Raw genomic sequence first — 12264 nt, forward strand, 5'->3', positions numbered from 1 at the left:
AGGAAGATATACTGGATAAAAAATAACCATTTTTACAAAGGCAAGGGGATAATTAGGCTTCAGTAAGATGGTCTCTTATTGCTACCACATTTCTCCGGTTAGTATATCTTAAAAATAACTGCGACACCCTATTACAAGGATGTCACTGGGACGTCACCCGGCGCTGCTGGGATTGTGTGAGCGAGGACAGAGCTGGAGGCACTGTGGCAGCTTCAGATGGGGCACTGAGGGCAGGGAGGCCTCTGACCAGATTCTGTTAGCGCTGCAGGTGCTGGAACTGAGGGCCACACGCGCCACGGTGGGGATCGAAGGCTACAACCCACAGAAGCCGGGCCAGCCTGGGTCCTGTCCCACAGGGAGTCACATATAGAGACACAGGTGTCCTGGAACAGTAAGAACCACAAAATTAATTGAAAGACAAATGAAATCTTTACTAGGTTTTCATGACCAGAGCCCAAGGAAGCTTCCACTCATTACTCATAGCAGACTTCTTCAAATCCTCTTTCCCATCTGCATTTCGCTGCTCCCAGGGCTGTGGCTGCCCCGAGGATGCTCCGTCGCCTCCGTCCCCTCCACACCCTCCCCAGAGTTCTCCTGCGGCCGCGGGTCTCCCTGGCCCTGCTGTCTGCATCCTCCGGGGGTCACCTCCTGGTTCTGTTCGTTTGCTCTTCCTCAGCAGTGCTCTGCCCTTTTGCAAGAGCAGATCTTCCTCAACTTCTGATGGCATTACATCCTGATAAACCCATTATATGTTAAAAATATCACAAGTCGAAAATGCATTGAATGCACCTCACCTACTGAACATCACAGCTCAGCCTGGCCTACCTTAAACGTGCTCAGAACACTCACAAAGCTTATACTTTGGCAAAATCATCTAACACCAAGTCTATTTTATACTAAAGTGTCGAGTATCTCATGTAGTTTATTGAATACTATACTGAAAGTGAAAGACAGAAAGGTCACATGGGTACACAATGGTTGTAAGTGTATCGGTTGTTGACCCTCGGGATCCGGTGGTGACTGGGAGCTGTGGGGGCTGTACCAGCCCAGCATCACAAGAGAGCATCAACTGCATACCGCTAGCCTGGGAAAAGAGCAAAATTCAAAATTCAAAGTATGGTTTCTATTGAATGTCTGTCACTTTCTCATCATTGTAAGTCGAACCATCATGAGCCAGGACCGTCTGTTAATTCTGCTGGCCTTGGCTTCTCCACTTCTCCCTCCCCTTGATTACCCTACCTGGAGGACCAGGTCACGATAGGATTCCTCCTGGGGCGTGGAGGTGGGGACCCAAAGGAGGAGGCCCCGGACGAGGCGGGTCATGACTGGAGCTCTGGGAAGTGGTGGAAGGTGCACACGTGGGCTTCGCATCTGCTGCGTGGCTGTGGAACCCGTGGGACCCGCTGAGGTCTTTAAGAAGGGAGCTTATTGTTCATTTTGTGCTGGTGCAGCGTGCAGGTGTGAGAGGAGAATGCCCAGCTCAGGCACTGGTAACGAGAACGCAGCTCAGCCCCACGGCAGGAAAGTGTAAGAGCATCAGCACTCCCGCCTCCACATCGAAGGGCTGTGCTTCTCACTGACGTCAGGGATCTTTAGATAGAGACGCTGGAGAAGACTGGCTGGTGCCTGCCAGGGTGGAGGCACGTGCCAGGAAAGGGAGCCTCAGGGATGTCATGTTTGAACAGTCTTGAAGGATGAGGAGCTGGAGTTCAATGGATGGAGATGTCGAAAAGGTCACTTCCGGTTGAGGAAATGGACTGGGCACCAGAGGCAAGGTGTCTGGAAAAAGGCTGCTGTGTGCAAAAACCAGAAGCAAAAAGAAGCACTAGATGGTCGCACTTTGCTTCTCTGCTTTGGTTTGATTTTTAAAAGTGCTAGACCCAAATCAAGATGACCAGCAGTACAGAGCATCAGTGTAGCTTTGGCTGGGAACTTAGATACATAGGACAAGAGGCATGTGCTCAAGAAAAGCTCGCCCACTGGGCCCACACCCCACAAAAGTCCATTTCTTGACGTGGTCGGGAAACTAGGCTTCCGTTGGCACAAACCACAGTGCTAGGGTCCACCGGTTCGCATCCACCCAGTGCTGAGCCCCTGTTTGCAGAGGTTTCTGCAGCTGCACTACAGCCTCTGAGCAGGCTCACGTCATCGCTAACCAGTCACCAAGTTTCTGGTTCCTCTCTTGCTTATTTGAATCAGAAAAAGACACCTTCCTCCACTGGACTTATCTGCTGGAGAATTGCTCTCATCTGCAGATTGTTAGAAGAAGGAATGCTGCTGCCACCTGCTGGCCACATTTTGCACAGGTCTGTGTCTGTGGCCTCGCGGATGTGTGCCTCCACCTGCCTTGGGCTGGAAGTGTCCAGTGGATTCCCTCCTAGGGACAGGCATTGCCTGAGCCCTGGTGTTGGTGTAACACTGTTCCAGAGCATGCCAAGAATGCACTCATGGTCTTGCTTGCGGTCCTTAGCGAGAATCTTAATTGCCCTATTTTCATTGACAAAATCCTTGGGTTTAGGGGGCTACTTGATCAGAGGAAAGGGCAGAGATTAAAGGAGCAAGTGACAAAGGTATTCATGGGGGAAAACTCTGCAGACCAAAGAAACTCATTCTAGGATTTACATCAAAATCCTTCCATCATTTTGACCTGAAATTCAACTGCTGAATATAATTTTCCTTATTTCAGGGTTCATCAACCCATGATTGAATTCCACAGCTTTTAAGATCACTGTGTGCCACACACCTTTACCCCATGAATTCCTTGAGTATTTTATATGCTTTATGGGAGGGAGTACTCAAATGTCTGGTCTTGCAAGTACAGGAAGCTGAGAAAGTGACCCCAAATGACATGTAATAAAATAACCACATAATGATTTTCAGCGAATATCCTAACTACTTGAGACAAGGCCATCTCACCAACCTCATAACCAGCTAAAATACAACCATTAGCCTTGTTGTTTCAACCCTATTATTTTTGGACTTAGAGCTAAAGACTAGTTTACAGACACCTGCATTGTGCTGCCCCCTGGTTCCAAAGCCGGCCGGCCTGCTTTCGGCCGAGTCCCCCCTCGTTTCCTGAACCGGGGTTGAAATCTCACTTACGTGCCCATCATTCTACAGTCCGCATCCTTTCAGTGAGACCAGGGGCTCGCAAAATTTTTCCATATAGAACCAAATCAATGCTTTGGGCCATGCAGGCCATCCAGTCTCTGTCGCAACTGCTCAACTCTGCCCTTGTAGCATGAAAGCAGTGTGGACAACAGAAGGGAGTGAATGGGCTGGCAGGGTTTCAATGACACTGCTGTTGTAAACAGGCTGCAGTCCCGATGTGCCTGTGGGCCGTGTCTAGTGTGCTGGCGCCTGAGCTAGCCCGCGTATTTGGAACACTTTGCAATTTCTTCATCCATTATGCTCCTTTCCCCCAAATCCTTCGCTTCTGCTTCATACAAAGGGTGCTCGCATACATATCTGTCTGGAAGCATCTATTTCTATAAACACACCTTTTTTGTGCGTATAAAGCATGAGAAAGACATTAATCAACAAACCCCGAGCGTTCCCTGTGAGTCAGGCTGGGCGGGGTTGGGGTGGGCGTGAACCAGAAAGCGTTCACTCCTCCGGGACTTCACCTACTGGAGGAAATAATGTAGCCATATCCAATGATAATAGTTGTTCAGAAGAAAATGGGCTGTTACAGGACCGAAAGTTACTAAGTGGGCTGCACAGGTAATACGCTTGGATTTAATGATAGCGTATGCCGCGGCTTGGTGACACAGCACTGGAATGAAGTGAGTGATGCGGAGGCTCCTCCCAGAATCAGGCTCGAGACTCTAGGTTCGTCTACACCCAACCATCCCCTCCTCTTGAGAAGCAGAGGGCTGTTCGTTAACAGGCCCCTCTGCTCCAGAGTCCACACTCACTAAGGACTAGTCTGAGCTCCGCCACACTTCTCTTTATATTTTGCAGTGCTGAGAGAGACAAATACTTGTTTTCATTTAATGTTCATAACCACTCTGGTCAACAAATAAATCCTGAGTATGTACAGATATTGTTCCAAGAGTTGGGTGTCTAGCAATGAACCAAAAGACAAAGTCCTGGCTGTCCAACAGAAGTGATTCCCATTTAGAGGTGAGCCTTCCAGAGCTAAAGGACTCGCCACCGTCATAAAACCAGACGGTGGCAGGTTCTCAGCGCAGACTGCTCAGCCTCCAAGCCAGTCCTTTTGATGACTCTGCTTTCCTTCTTGACTCCCGCGGCAGGCACCCGCAAGATGGAGTACAAGGGCAGCAGCTGGCATGAGACCTGCTTCATCTGCCATCGCTGCCAACAGCCCATCGGAACCAAGAGCTTCATCCCGAAGGATGGCCAGAATTTCTGTGTGCCCTGCTACGAGAAACAGTATGCCTTGCAGTGTGTTCAGTGCAAAAAGGTACCTCTCCCTCTCCCTGGACCTTGCGCATTCCGGTCGGTTTGCCTCCACGCTGCTGTCGGTCAGCTCCCCCTTTCCGAAAGCGAGGGCGCCTTCATGCTTGCATGGCAGGAGCCTTAGGGCTGTCTTGCCTCACATGCCGTGGTTCTGATGTACTTGTGTGCATTTTATCCATTGGACCTGTGTTCCAGTCCTTCTTTCAAAGATGAGAGCTTGTTGTGACCTGAGCTAAAAATCCTTTATCTCTTCTGTCTTCTAGAACATTTCCAAATCTTTGCTCATGTTTATGACTTGATGCTAAAGGGAAGGAGAACTAACTGTCCCCAAGCTGTCTTTGTTACACTGTTCTCCTTGAATAAACAAGAAACCAACTGCTCAACTTAGTGAGAGGGAGGGAGGATGTGAGAAGAAAAGAAAAGAAAAAAAGGTCAGCCATCAGCCAGGGATAGGGGACAGCCCAGGAACCACACTACCCCAGTCGCCAATGTGCTGTCCTGTCGTGGCTCTGTTGGGTTAGCGGACAGAGGGAAGCCGCATCTGCAGGAAGCCCTGTCTCCCGCCCACCCTGTCCACCCCCGTCCGTGCCCTTGAGAGTGCAGGTTCGTCTGCTGCACTGTGACCTCTCTCGCACGGTCTCGGCAATGTTGGGACCTGAGCCAGCCTCTTGAGGCGCTCCCTTCCACCAGGGACTTTGCCCTGGGCAGGCCTGGTGAGAACTTGGTGAGATTGCCTGGCTCCTGCCCATTGCTGACCCCACTCTGTCGCTGGGGGGGCCTGCCGAGCTGCTCCCTGCAGCTGCCCAGCCTCGGCTGGAAGGCCCACCTCGCCTGCACCTTTTCAAAGGGCAGCGTGTTGCTGACTTTCCTTCAGCCTTTCCCTTGTTTCCTTCGTCTCATTTCCATTTTTCTTTACATTCACTCTTAAATTCCATTTCTCCCCATTTCCCCTATTTATCTGCTGTGGATCCCTTCGTCCCTGGATGGCACTCTCATTCCTGTGTTTACCTCAGGAACCCTCTTCTCTGCTCACTTCCCTTTGTTTTGTTTTGTTTTTCTCATCAAGATCGAAAGGAAGTTCATTTTAGTTACTCTTTCTTCCTCTGTTTTCTCCCCCACCTCATTGTCCTTTTTAGTTGCAGAAATAAAGGTGACACATCCTCCTGGGACACATACCTTTGTGTGTGTTCATTAGTGCACAAGAAAGCACTCATGCCAGAAATTTCCATTCCTCCCAGCGGGGAGTGGGCACTCCTGGGTGCTGGGTGGAAATGCACTCCCATGTCAGACACACAAGTCCTCATCGACAGGCGTGCCTTGGAGAACAGAGTCTTAACAGAGTGTATACTGGAGGAAGGCCCTGCACTCGTCTGAGGAGCTGGGGCCAGGCTGGTGTTAGGGAAGGGTTCTCTGAGAAAGGGTCAGCCGTGCCGAGGCACGTCCGAGTTAGCTGGGTGATGTGGGGTGGGGCTGGGGGACACGGAATCCAGAGGGAGGAGACGAGGGGGTGTATTCCAGGCAGAGGAAACATCTCACACATACATGCCTTCTACAGCCACAGAGATAACTTAACCCAAGATATTTTGCATAAATTCTGTTCCTAGGGGGAAAATTTATAGGAAGACTATTAATGGTTTAGAGTTTAATGAAAGGAATACAGGATCGAAGGAAGTTCTGAACTCTAGTGCCTGCTTTGTCATTAACTAGCTATGATTCCAGCTAATTCTCAGACAAGTCACTTGATTTCTCTGGGTCTCAGTTTACTCATCTGTAAAATGGAAATAACATCTGTCTTTATGTGAGGACTTTTATACTTTATGTAAAGACTAAAGGATGAATAGCAGTGTTAAAAAAATAAAATGTGTCAAAGTGCTAACGTGAGGTGTTTCTGCTCCATCTTGCATTGCCATCGTTCGGTCAAGCTGAGACCCACCCGAACTCCTCTGATATCCTACTCAGTTCTGTCCTTCATCCGTTTTTTCAATGAATATGAAAGCGACAAAGGGAAAAGAGGACAACTACTAGATAAAGCGAGTGTGCTGACAATCTGTTGCATCGCTGCTCCCGAGTGCTCCGCCTCAGACGGGGAGAGGGAGGCTTTGGGCCTGTTTCTCCGGGCCTTCCAGGACGCCCATCCCCTCACGACAGTGTCAGCAGGCACCAACCCCACGCTGTCTTTTAAGCCTGTTCCTTCTTCCACCACAAGTGCTGGAGAGACAGAGTTGCAAATGGTGTTTGAGAGGATCCCCCCAGGACACAGAGATCTTAACAGGTGACTCGGGCACAGGGCTGGTCAGGATAGGTTAGGATTCAAACCCGAGTCTCCTTGATGCCGTGTCCAATCCTTACCCTCCGTGCGCGGTGAGGAAGCAGCGCTGCTCCACAACACCCACGTCTCAGCTTCCCCAGCATCCCTCCGAGGGGCTGGGAGCACACTTCCTAGTAGCCGGGTGACAACGGGAGGGCCAGGGATAGAAAGCATGTGGAAGCGGTGATGAAGGGGTGCCTGCGGTCTGTAAGGCAGTTCCTCCGTGACTTTTAAAACCGGACGTTTTCTGGATGAGGATCTGGTGTCATCCAGTGGTGATGGCTGGGGCTGAGGAAGTGTGCTGAGAACAGAGACCACCCCGCCTGGGGAAACTGACCCTCTCGCTCTCGCCTCCTGCAGCCCATCACCACCGGGGGCGTCACGTACCGGGAGCAGCCGTGGCACAGGGAGTGCTTCGTGTGCACCGCCTGCAAGAAGCCGCTGTCCGGGCAGCGCTTCACGTCCCGAGACGAGTTTGCCTACTGCCTGAACTGCTTCTGTGACTTGTATGCCAAGAAGTGCGCTGGGTGCACCAACCCCATCAGCGGTGAGTGTCCCGTGGGATTCCCACTCAGCATGCACGGCCACCTGCTCTTCTTCGTGTAGCCGTTTGAAGGTTGAACAGGTGTAAGATTTCAGCATGTGAATTTGATTACACACCTAGACCCTCTAGGCCTCATAAGGTCCCGAGCAGAGCCGACTCCTGCTTACCTGCATTCCTCTCCTTGGGACACTGGGCACACTCAGCAGGTAAGGACTTCCCCTCGAGCTCCCCTGATCACTGAGAACCCTAGGGCCTGTTCTCAGGAGGTTTATCGCTTCTGCTTTTGGTAGGATTATCTCTAAGACTGCAGCCTGTGAGTATATGGCTACCACATCAGCACGATGAAGCTGGCGTGTCCAAGCTTAGCAGCTGTACCGTGTTCTTAAAGGTGCTCCATAGCATCTTAGAAAGTCCTTTCGACCACAAAGCCATATCTCTATGAGGGCGGAGGGCAACGTTTTATGTGGTTCTTTCATATCCCCCACAGGGTTGGGCAAAGTGAGAGCCCCAAATCTGGCTGGCTGGCAGACCAGGCATTGGACTGAACTAGTAAACATGCCAGAAGTTCAGTGTGGAGAGCAGCTGGCTGGTCAGACTGAAGTCCTGTAAATGTTCCCCACGTGTTGCACAGAAATCAGTGGCTGGGCTGGGAGGGAGAGTGTGAGGGTTCTGTAACAACACAGGAGCAATTCCACGATGTGGATTCCGGCTCTGTGCATTCATTGATCGGCTGACCCCTGTCAACGGCAGACAGCAGACACGTGGTGTAAACACAGCGGCCAGGCCAGACGGTGCTCCTGTGCAGCTTCGCACGTAACTGTAACCATACAGACACATTTATACACCCTCTGCGCTCGTCCCTGACTGTTTTCCCTCGGGTCTAGAACCCAGCTCACCTAACTCAGCCAACTCACCTGATGTAGAAAGGCCCAGCCTCTCGTGTGGAAGCCGGAAATCATGTTTCCAAATGAAATTAAAACACAAAGAAAAGAAGTATAGCGTGTAAGTTTTTCTATGTTAACACATCCAATCCTAGCTGTTTATACACCAGATTTCTCTTAGAATCATTTAGAGGGAAAAATGCAGTCTTTCGCCCTAACATATTAATCTTTAATGCTATTTTCAAAGTTAACTTTTGTGGAAGTAAATGTCTATAAAATTAAGCTTTATATAGCAATATAACCTGCATAAAGCACTTTTAAATATAAAGTATTAGATATGTGTGTTGATAGTAGTTATTATCATTGTAGCACTGAAAAAAAACAAAACAACACTAGAAAAACAGAATGATACTTTCCTCCAAAAAAGGAGAGTCAATTCTCTGAAATGCAGAGACTATGCTTGGGAATTTTGAAATTGCAGCTAAAATGTGCTTTTTGCCAGATTCCTAATCAATTATGCCAGAGTGTGAGTTTAGATTAAATTTCTAATAGTTCCTTACTTAGTTCTTTTTCTCTTTGACAAAATTTAAATGATTTTATAAATAAATCTGAAGTTGGTATTTTCCAACTTTTTATGTGTAGAGATGCTTAATTCACACATAAATACAGTTGATCCTCATCATTCAGAGTCCATATTTGCAAATGTGCCTGCTCACTTACATTTGTAACTCCAAAGTCAGCACTCGTGGGGTGTTCACGGTCACTCACAGACATGCACAGAGTGGCGAATGCGTGCATGCCCAGTTGAGATGGAACCAGGTGACACTCCGCCTTTCTGTTCAACTCTTGTATTATAAACAAAGGTCCTTTTCACAGTCTGTTTTGTGCCATGCTTTTTGCATTTTTTTGCTTTTTGTTGGCAATTTCAGTGTTTAAAATGGCCCCCACGGGGACCAGCTCGACGGTGGAGCGGTTAAGTTTGCACTCCACTTCGCTGGCCCAGGGTTCACAGGTTTGGATCCCAGGTGTGGACCTGCACATCACTTGTCAATCCACACTGTGGTGGCACCCCACATACACAATAGAGGAAGATTGGCACAGATATTAGCTCAGGGACAATCTTCCTCACCAAAAAAAAATTAAAAAAGGCCCCCAAGCACAGTGCTAAAGAGCTATGCTCCTAAGCACAGGAGGGCTGTGATGTGCCTCAGGGAGAAAATACTTGTTAGATGAGCTTCATTCAGGCTTCAGTTATGGTCATTAGGTTGAATATTAATGCGTCAGCAATACATATGAAATAAGGTGTCTTTAAACAGAAAGAGACGTAAAGCAAGGTTATGTGTTGATTGGGTGATGAACATGTTGTGACCAGAGGCTCACAGGAACCTAATGCTGTCTTTCTCTTAGGAACAGTGGCTCAGGTTTGCTAATTCAATTCAGTGACTTTACAGAAAATAACTACCTCAAATAATGAGAAGGGACTGCATGCACATCCTGCCTTTAGGAGGATTTGTCCCCCTGGGGCTGTCTTTGGTTCCCATTTCTACCACTTGCCCCATTGCTGGCATTTCTAGGAAACAGCGGAGCTTCTGAAAGGAGGCCTCCCCCTGGGACAGCTGCCCAGCGTAGCTCCTGTCACTGACACCCTCCCTCATCCTCTCGCTGCCATGCTCCTCCTTGCCCCAGATCTGTGGTGGCGCAGGACTCAGCAGAGGAGAGAATAAGGAGAACCACGGAATGCTGGAAACGCTGGGGCATCCTAGCAGCTTCTTGGCTTTTCATTTAACTCAGAGTGCTAAGAAGAAAAGCAACTATCTTCCAACCGCTCTGCAGCCCCTGCCCTGAAATCAAGTTAAAGTGTTGCCCAAACTACTGGCTTTCAAACTTGGCTGCACATTCGAAACACCTGGGGAACCTTAAAAATTACTACTGCCTGGGTCACGGTTTAACTGGTGTGAGCTATGACCTGGGTGTTAGAATTTTTAAAAGCTTCCCACATGATTCAAATATGCAGACAGTTTTGAGACCCACTGACCTAAACCATCGGTTTGGTTCTGCCTCAGGGCCAGGCCCTGGGCTCCCAGATCTGCAGGTCTCTCACTGCCCTCTAAGTCTAGGATTAGGAAAGGCAATCCATATTCTGGTAACGCTGGTTCTGCACTGTAACTCTTTTAAAGCTCTAAGCTGTTTAGGAAAAGAGAGTTGAAAAGCTTTGCTAGCGCATCCTCCATCAGTAGCAGAGGTAGTGTGGCATTAGAAAGAGCTGGGACTTGTGTTTGCAAGACCTGGTTCAAATCCCAGGCTGGTCACTAACTAGCCCAGGGGGTCTAGCTCTAAGGTCTCCCCTACGTGAAGGGATGTAACACCAATGTCAGCCTAGCCAATTAAGTTAGGGAAAGAACTAACTGTTGGTGCATTACAGACTTCTCACGCTGGTTGCGACCTCAAACTATTATAAATGGAGCAGTCAGTGTGGCTGCTTTGTTTTTAACATGGTAGACTGAACCATTGTTTTGGAAAGAACTCTTTGTAATTGGAATTCATGATCCTAACTTGACCAAAATCGATTACAACTCTAAGATGACCCCATTTATTTGATTCCATTTTATTTCAGGGGGCTCAGTGGCAGTACCAACCAACTATACTGTGCTAGGCGGCCAGTGTACCTTAAAGATTTGATTAGACTTAGTCATCAAACAAGAGTCAAGACCCGAATTGAAATGAGTTCCTACTTTTCTTGCTTAAAATATAAGATGGCTTTCTCTAGTGCCCACCTGTCTTCACCACTTGCCCCCTCCTGTCTCAGCAGCCCCCTCCTCCAGCAGTCTCAGTATACCTCCCACTCTTACCACGGCAGTTCCCGCTTCTGTAGCATGTCTCATGACAGTCCCTCTGTAAGAAGGAGTCCATCGCCTCCTCCCCCACCCAGGTATCATTTCTTTGTGGGGCCTTTCCTGGCCATTCCAGAGAAAATTAACATTTTCCTCTTCTACCTTCCCTTTAGCCCTTCATTCATTAAATCATGAAATATCTGAGGACCAGACATGAGGCACCTAGTGAAGGAATAAGGGAAATCAGCTCCCTGACTCAAGGAGTTTCATTCTGGTGGGAAAACAAATACCCACAACAGGCTCTTTAAAATTGTAGCATTTCCATACCGTTCTGGAGCCAATTTATGTATCTGTTCTTCTGATGATTATGACTTCCTCAAGGCTGTGCATGACACCTGATTTATACCTGGATCCCCCACTAGAAATGCATACTCCCCATATCATAGAATCAAAGGGAAGATGGAGCAAACCAGCATTCCTCTTCCAGTCCCGGTCGCCTGGTGCTAACTAGCAGTATTCCCTGTCTCTCCTCATCCGGTGGTGTTTTCCTCTGTTAACAGGACTCGGCGGCACCAAGTACATCTCCTTTGAGGAGCGGCAGTGGCACAATGACTGCTTCAACTGCAAGAAGTGCTCCCTGTCCCTGGTGGGCCGAGGCTTCCTCACAGAGAGGGACGACATCCTGTGCCCCGACTGCGGGAAAGACATCTGAGTCAGCACACACGCGCTTGCCACACACACAGGTTTAGAGATTTTCTTTCTTGACCCGGCAGTAGTGTGCTCTGGTTTCCAGCAGCCGTGGCGAGACTTTGCTCGTGCGCTCCTCAGTGCTCCTCACGTTTGTCGAGGCCCTTTAATCCTCTGTTAGTTCATTCCCAGGGAGGGAGAAAGCCCTGCGTAAACCTTAGGTGGGAAGATGGTTTTGAATTTTCGTAATCAAGCAAGGCAAATCCAAGTGTAAAAATCCTTTTGAATATCTTTATAAACGTATCTTTCTTTCACCATGTATTTAATTTTTAAGTGCAATTAACATGTCACGAACTTGAAAGTTTTCCAAACTACATAAGATAGTGAAGAGTTGATATTTACAACTGTGTAACTTCCTGTCACGTAAGGCCTAAAGCAAAATTATATGGCTTTATAACAATAAAGTTATCCAGAACAAAATCTTTTGCCAGGCACAGTGTGTGAAATAATGACTACACATTAAGGTTCTAAGTATAAACAACACTTTACTGCGTGTTCGCTGATCACTGGGTGAAGTGCAAGTTCTGATGG

The 12264-nt window shown here is 48.5% G+C and overlaps 1 protein-coding gene across 3 annotated transcripts in view; it reads left to right on the top strand.

Annotated features, from left to right (window-relative positions):
* FHL2 (four and a half LIM domains 2) overlaps positions 1-12153 on the top strand; it is a 69299-nt gene extending 57146 nt beyond the window's left edge. For all 3 annotated transcript variants that reach the window (XM_014843543.3, XM_070511549.1, XM_070511550.1), the window contains exons 4-6: positions 4257-4426; positions 7091-7277; positions 11547-12153. In XM_014843543.3, the coding sequence (XP_014699029.3) occupies positions 4257-4426; positions 7091-7277; positions 11547-11698 (509 nt within the window). In that variant the 3' untranslated portion in view covers positions 11699-12153. The remainder of the gene's footprint in view (positions 1-4256; positions 4427-7090; positions 7278-11546) is intronic.
* Positions 12154-12264: the final 111 nt, after the last annotated feature.

This window comes from Equus asinus, chromosome 6, assembly GCF_041296235.1.
Source record: "Equus asinus isolate D_3611 breed Donkey chromosome 6, EquAss-T2T_v2, whole genome shotgun sequence".
In the NCBI taxonomy this organism is placed as follows: Eukaryota; Metazoa; Chordata; class Mammalia; order Perissodactyla; family Equidae; genus Equus; species Equus asinus.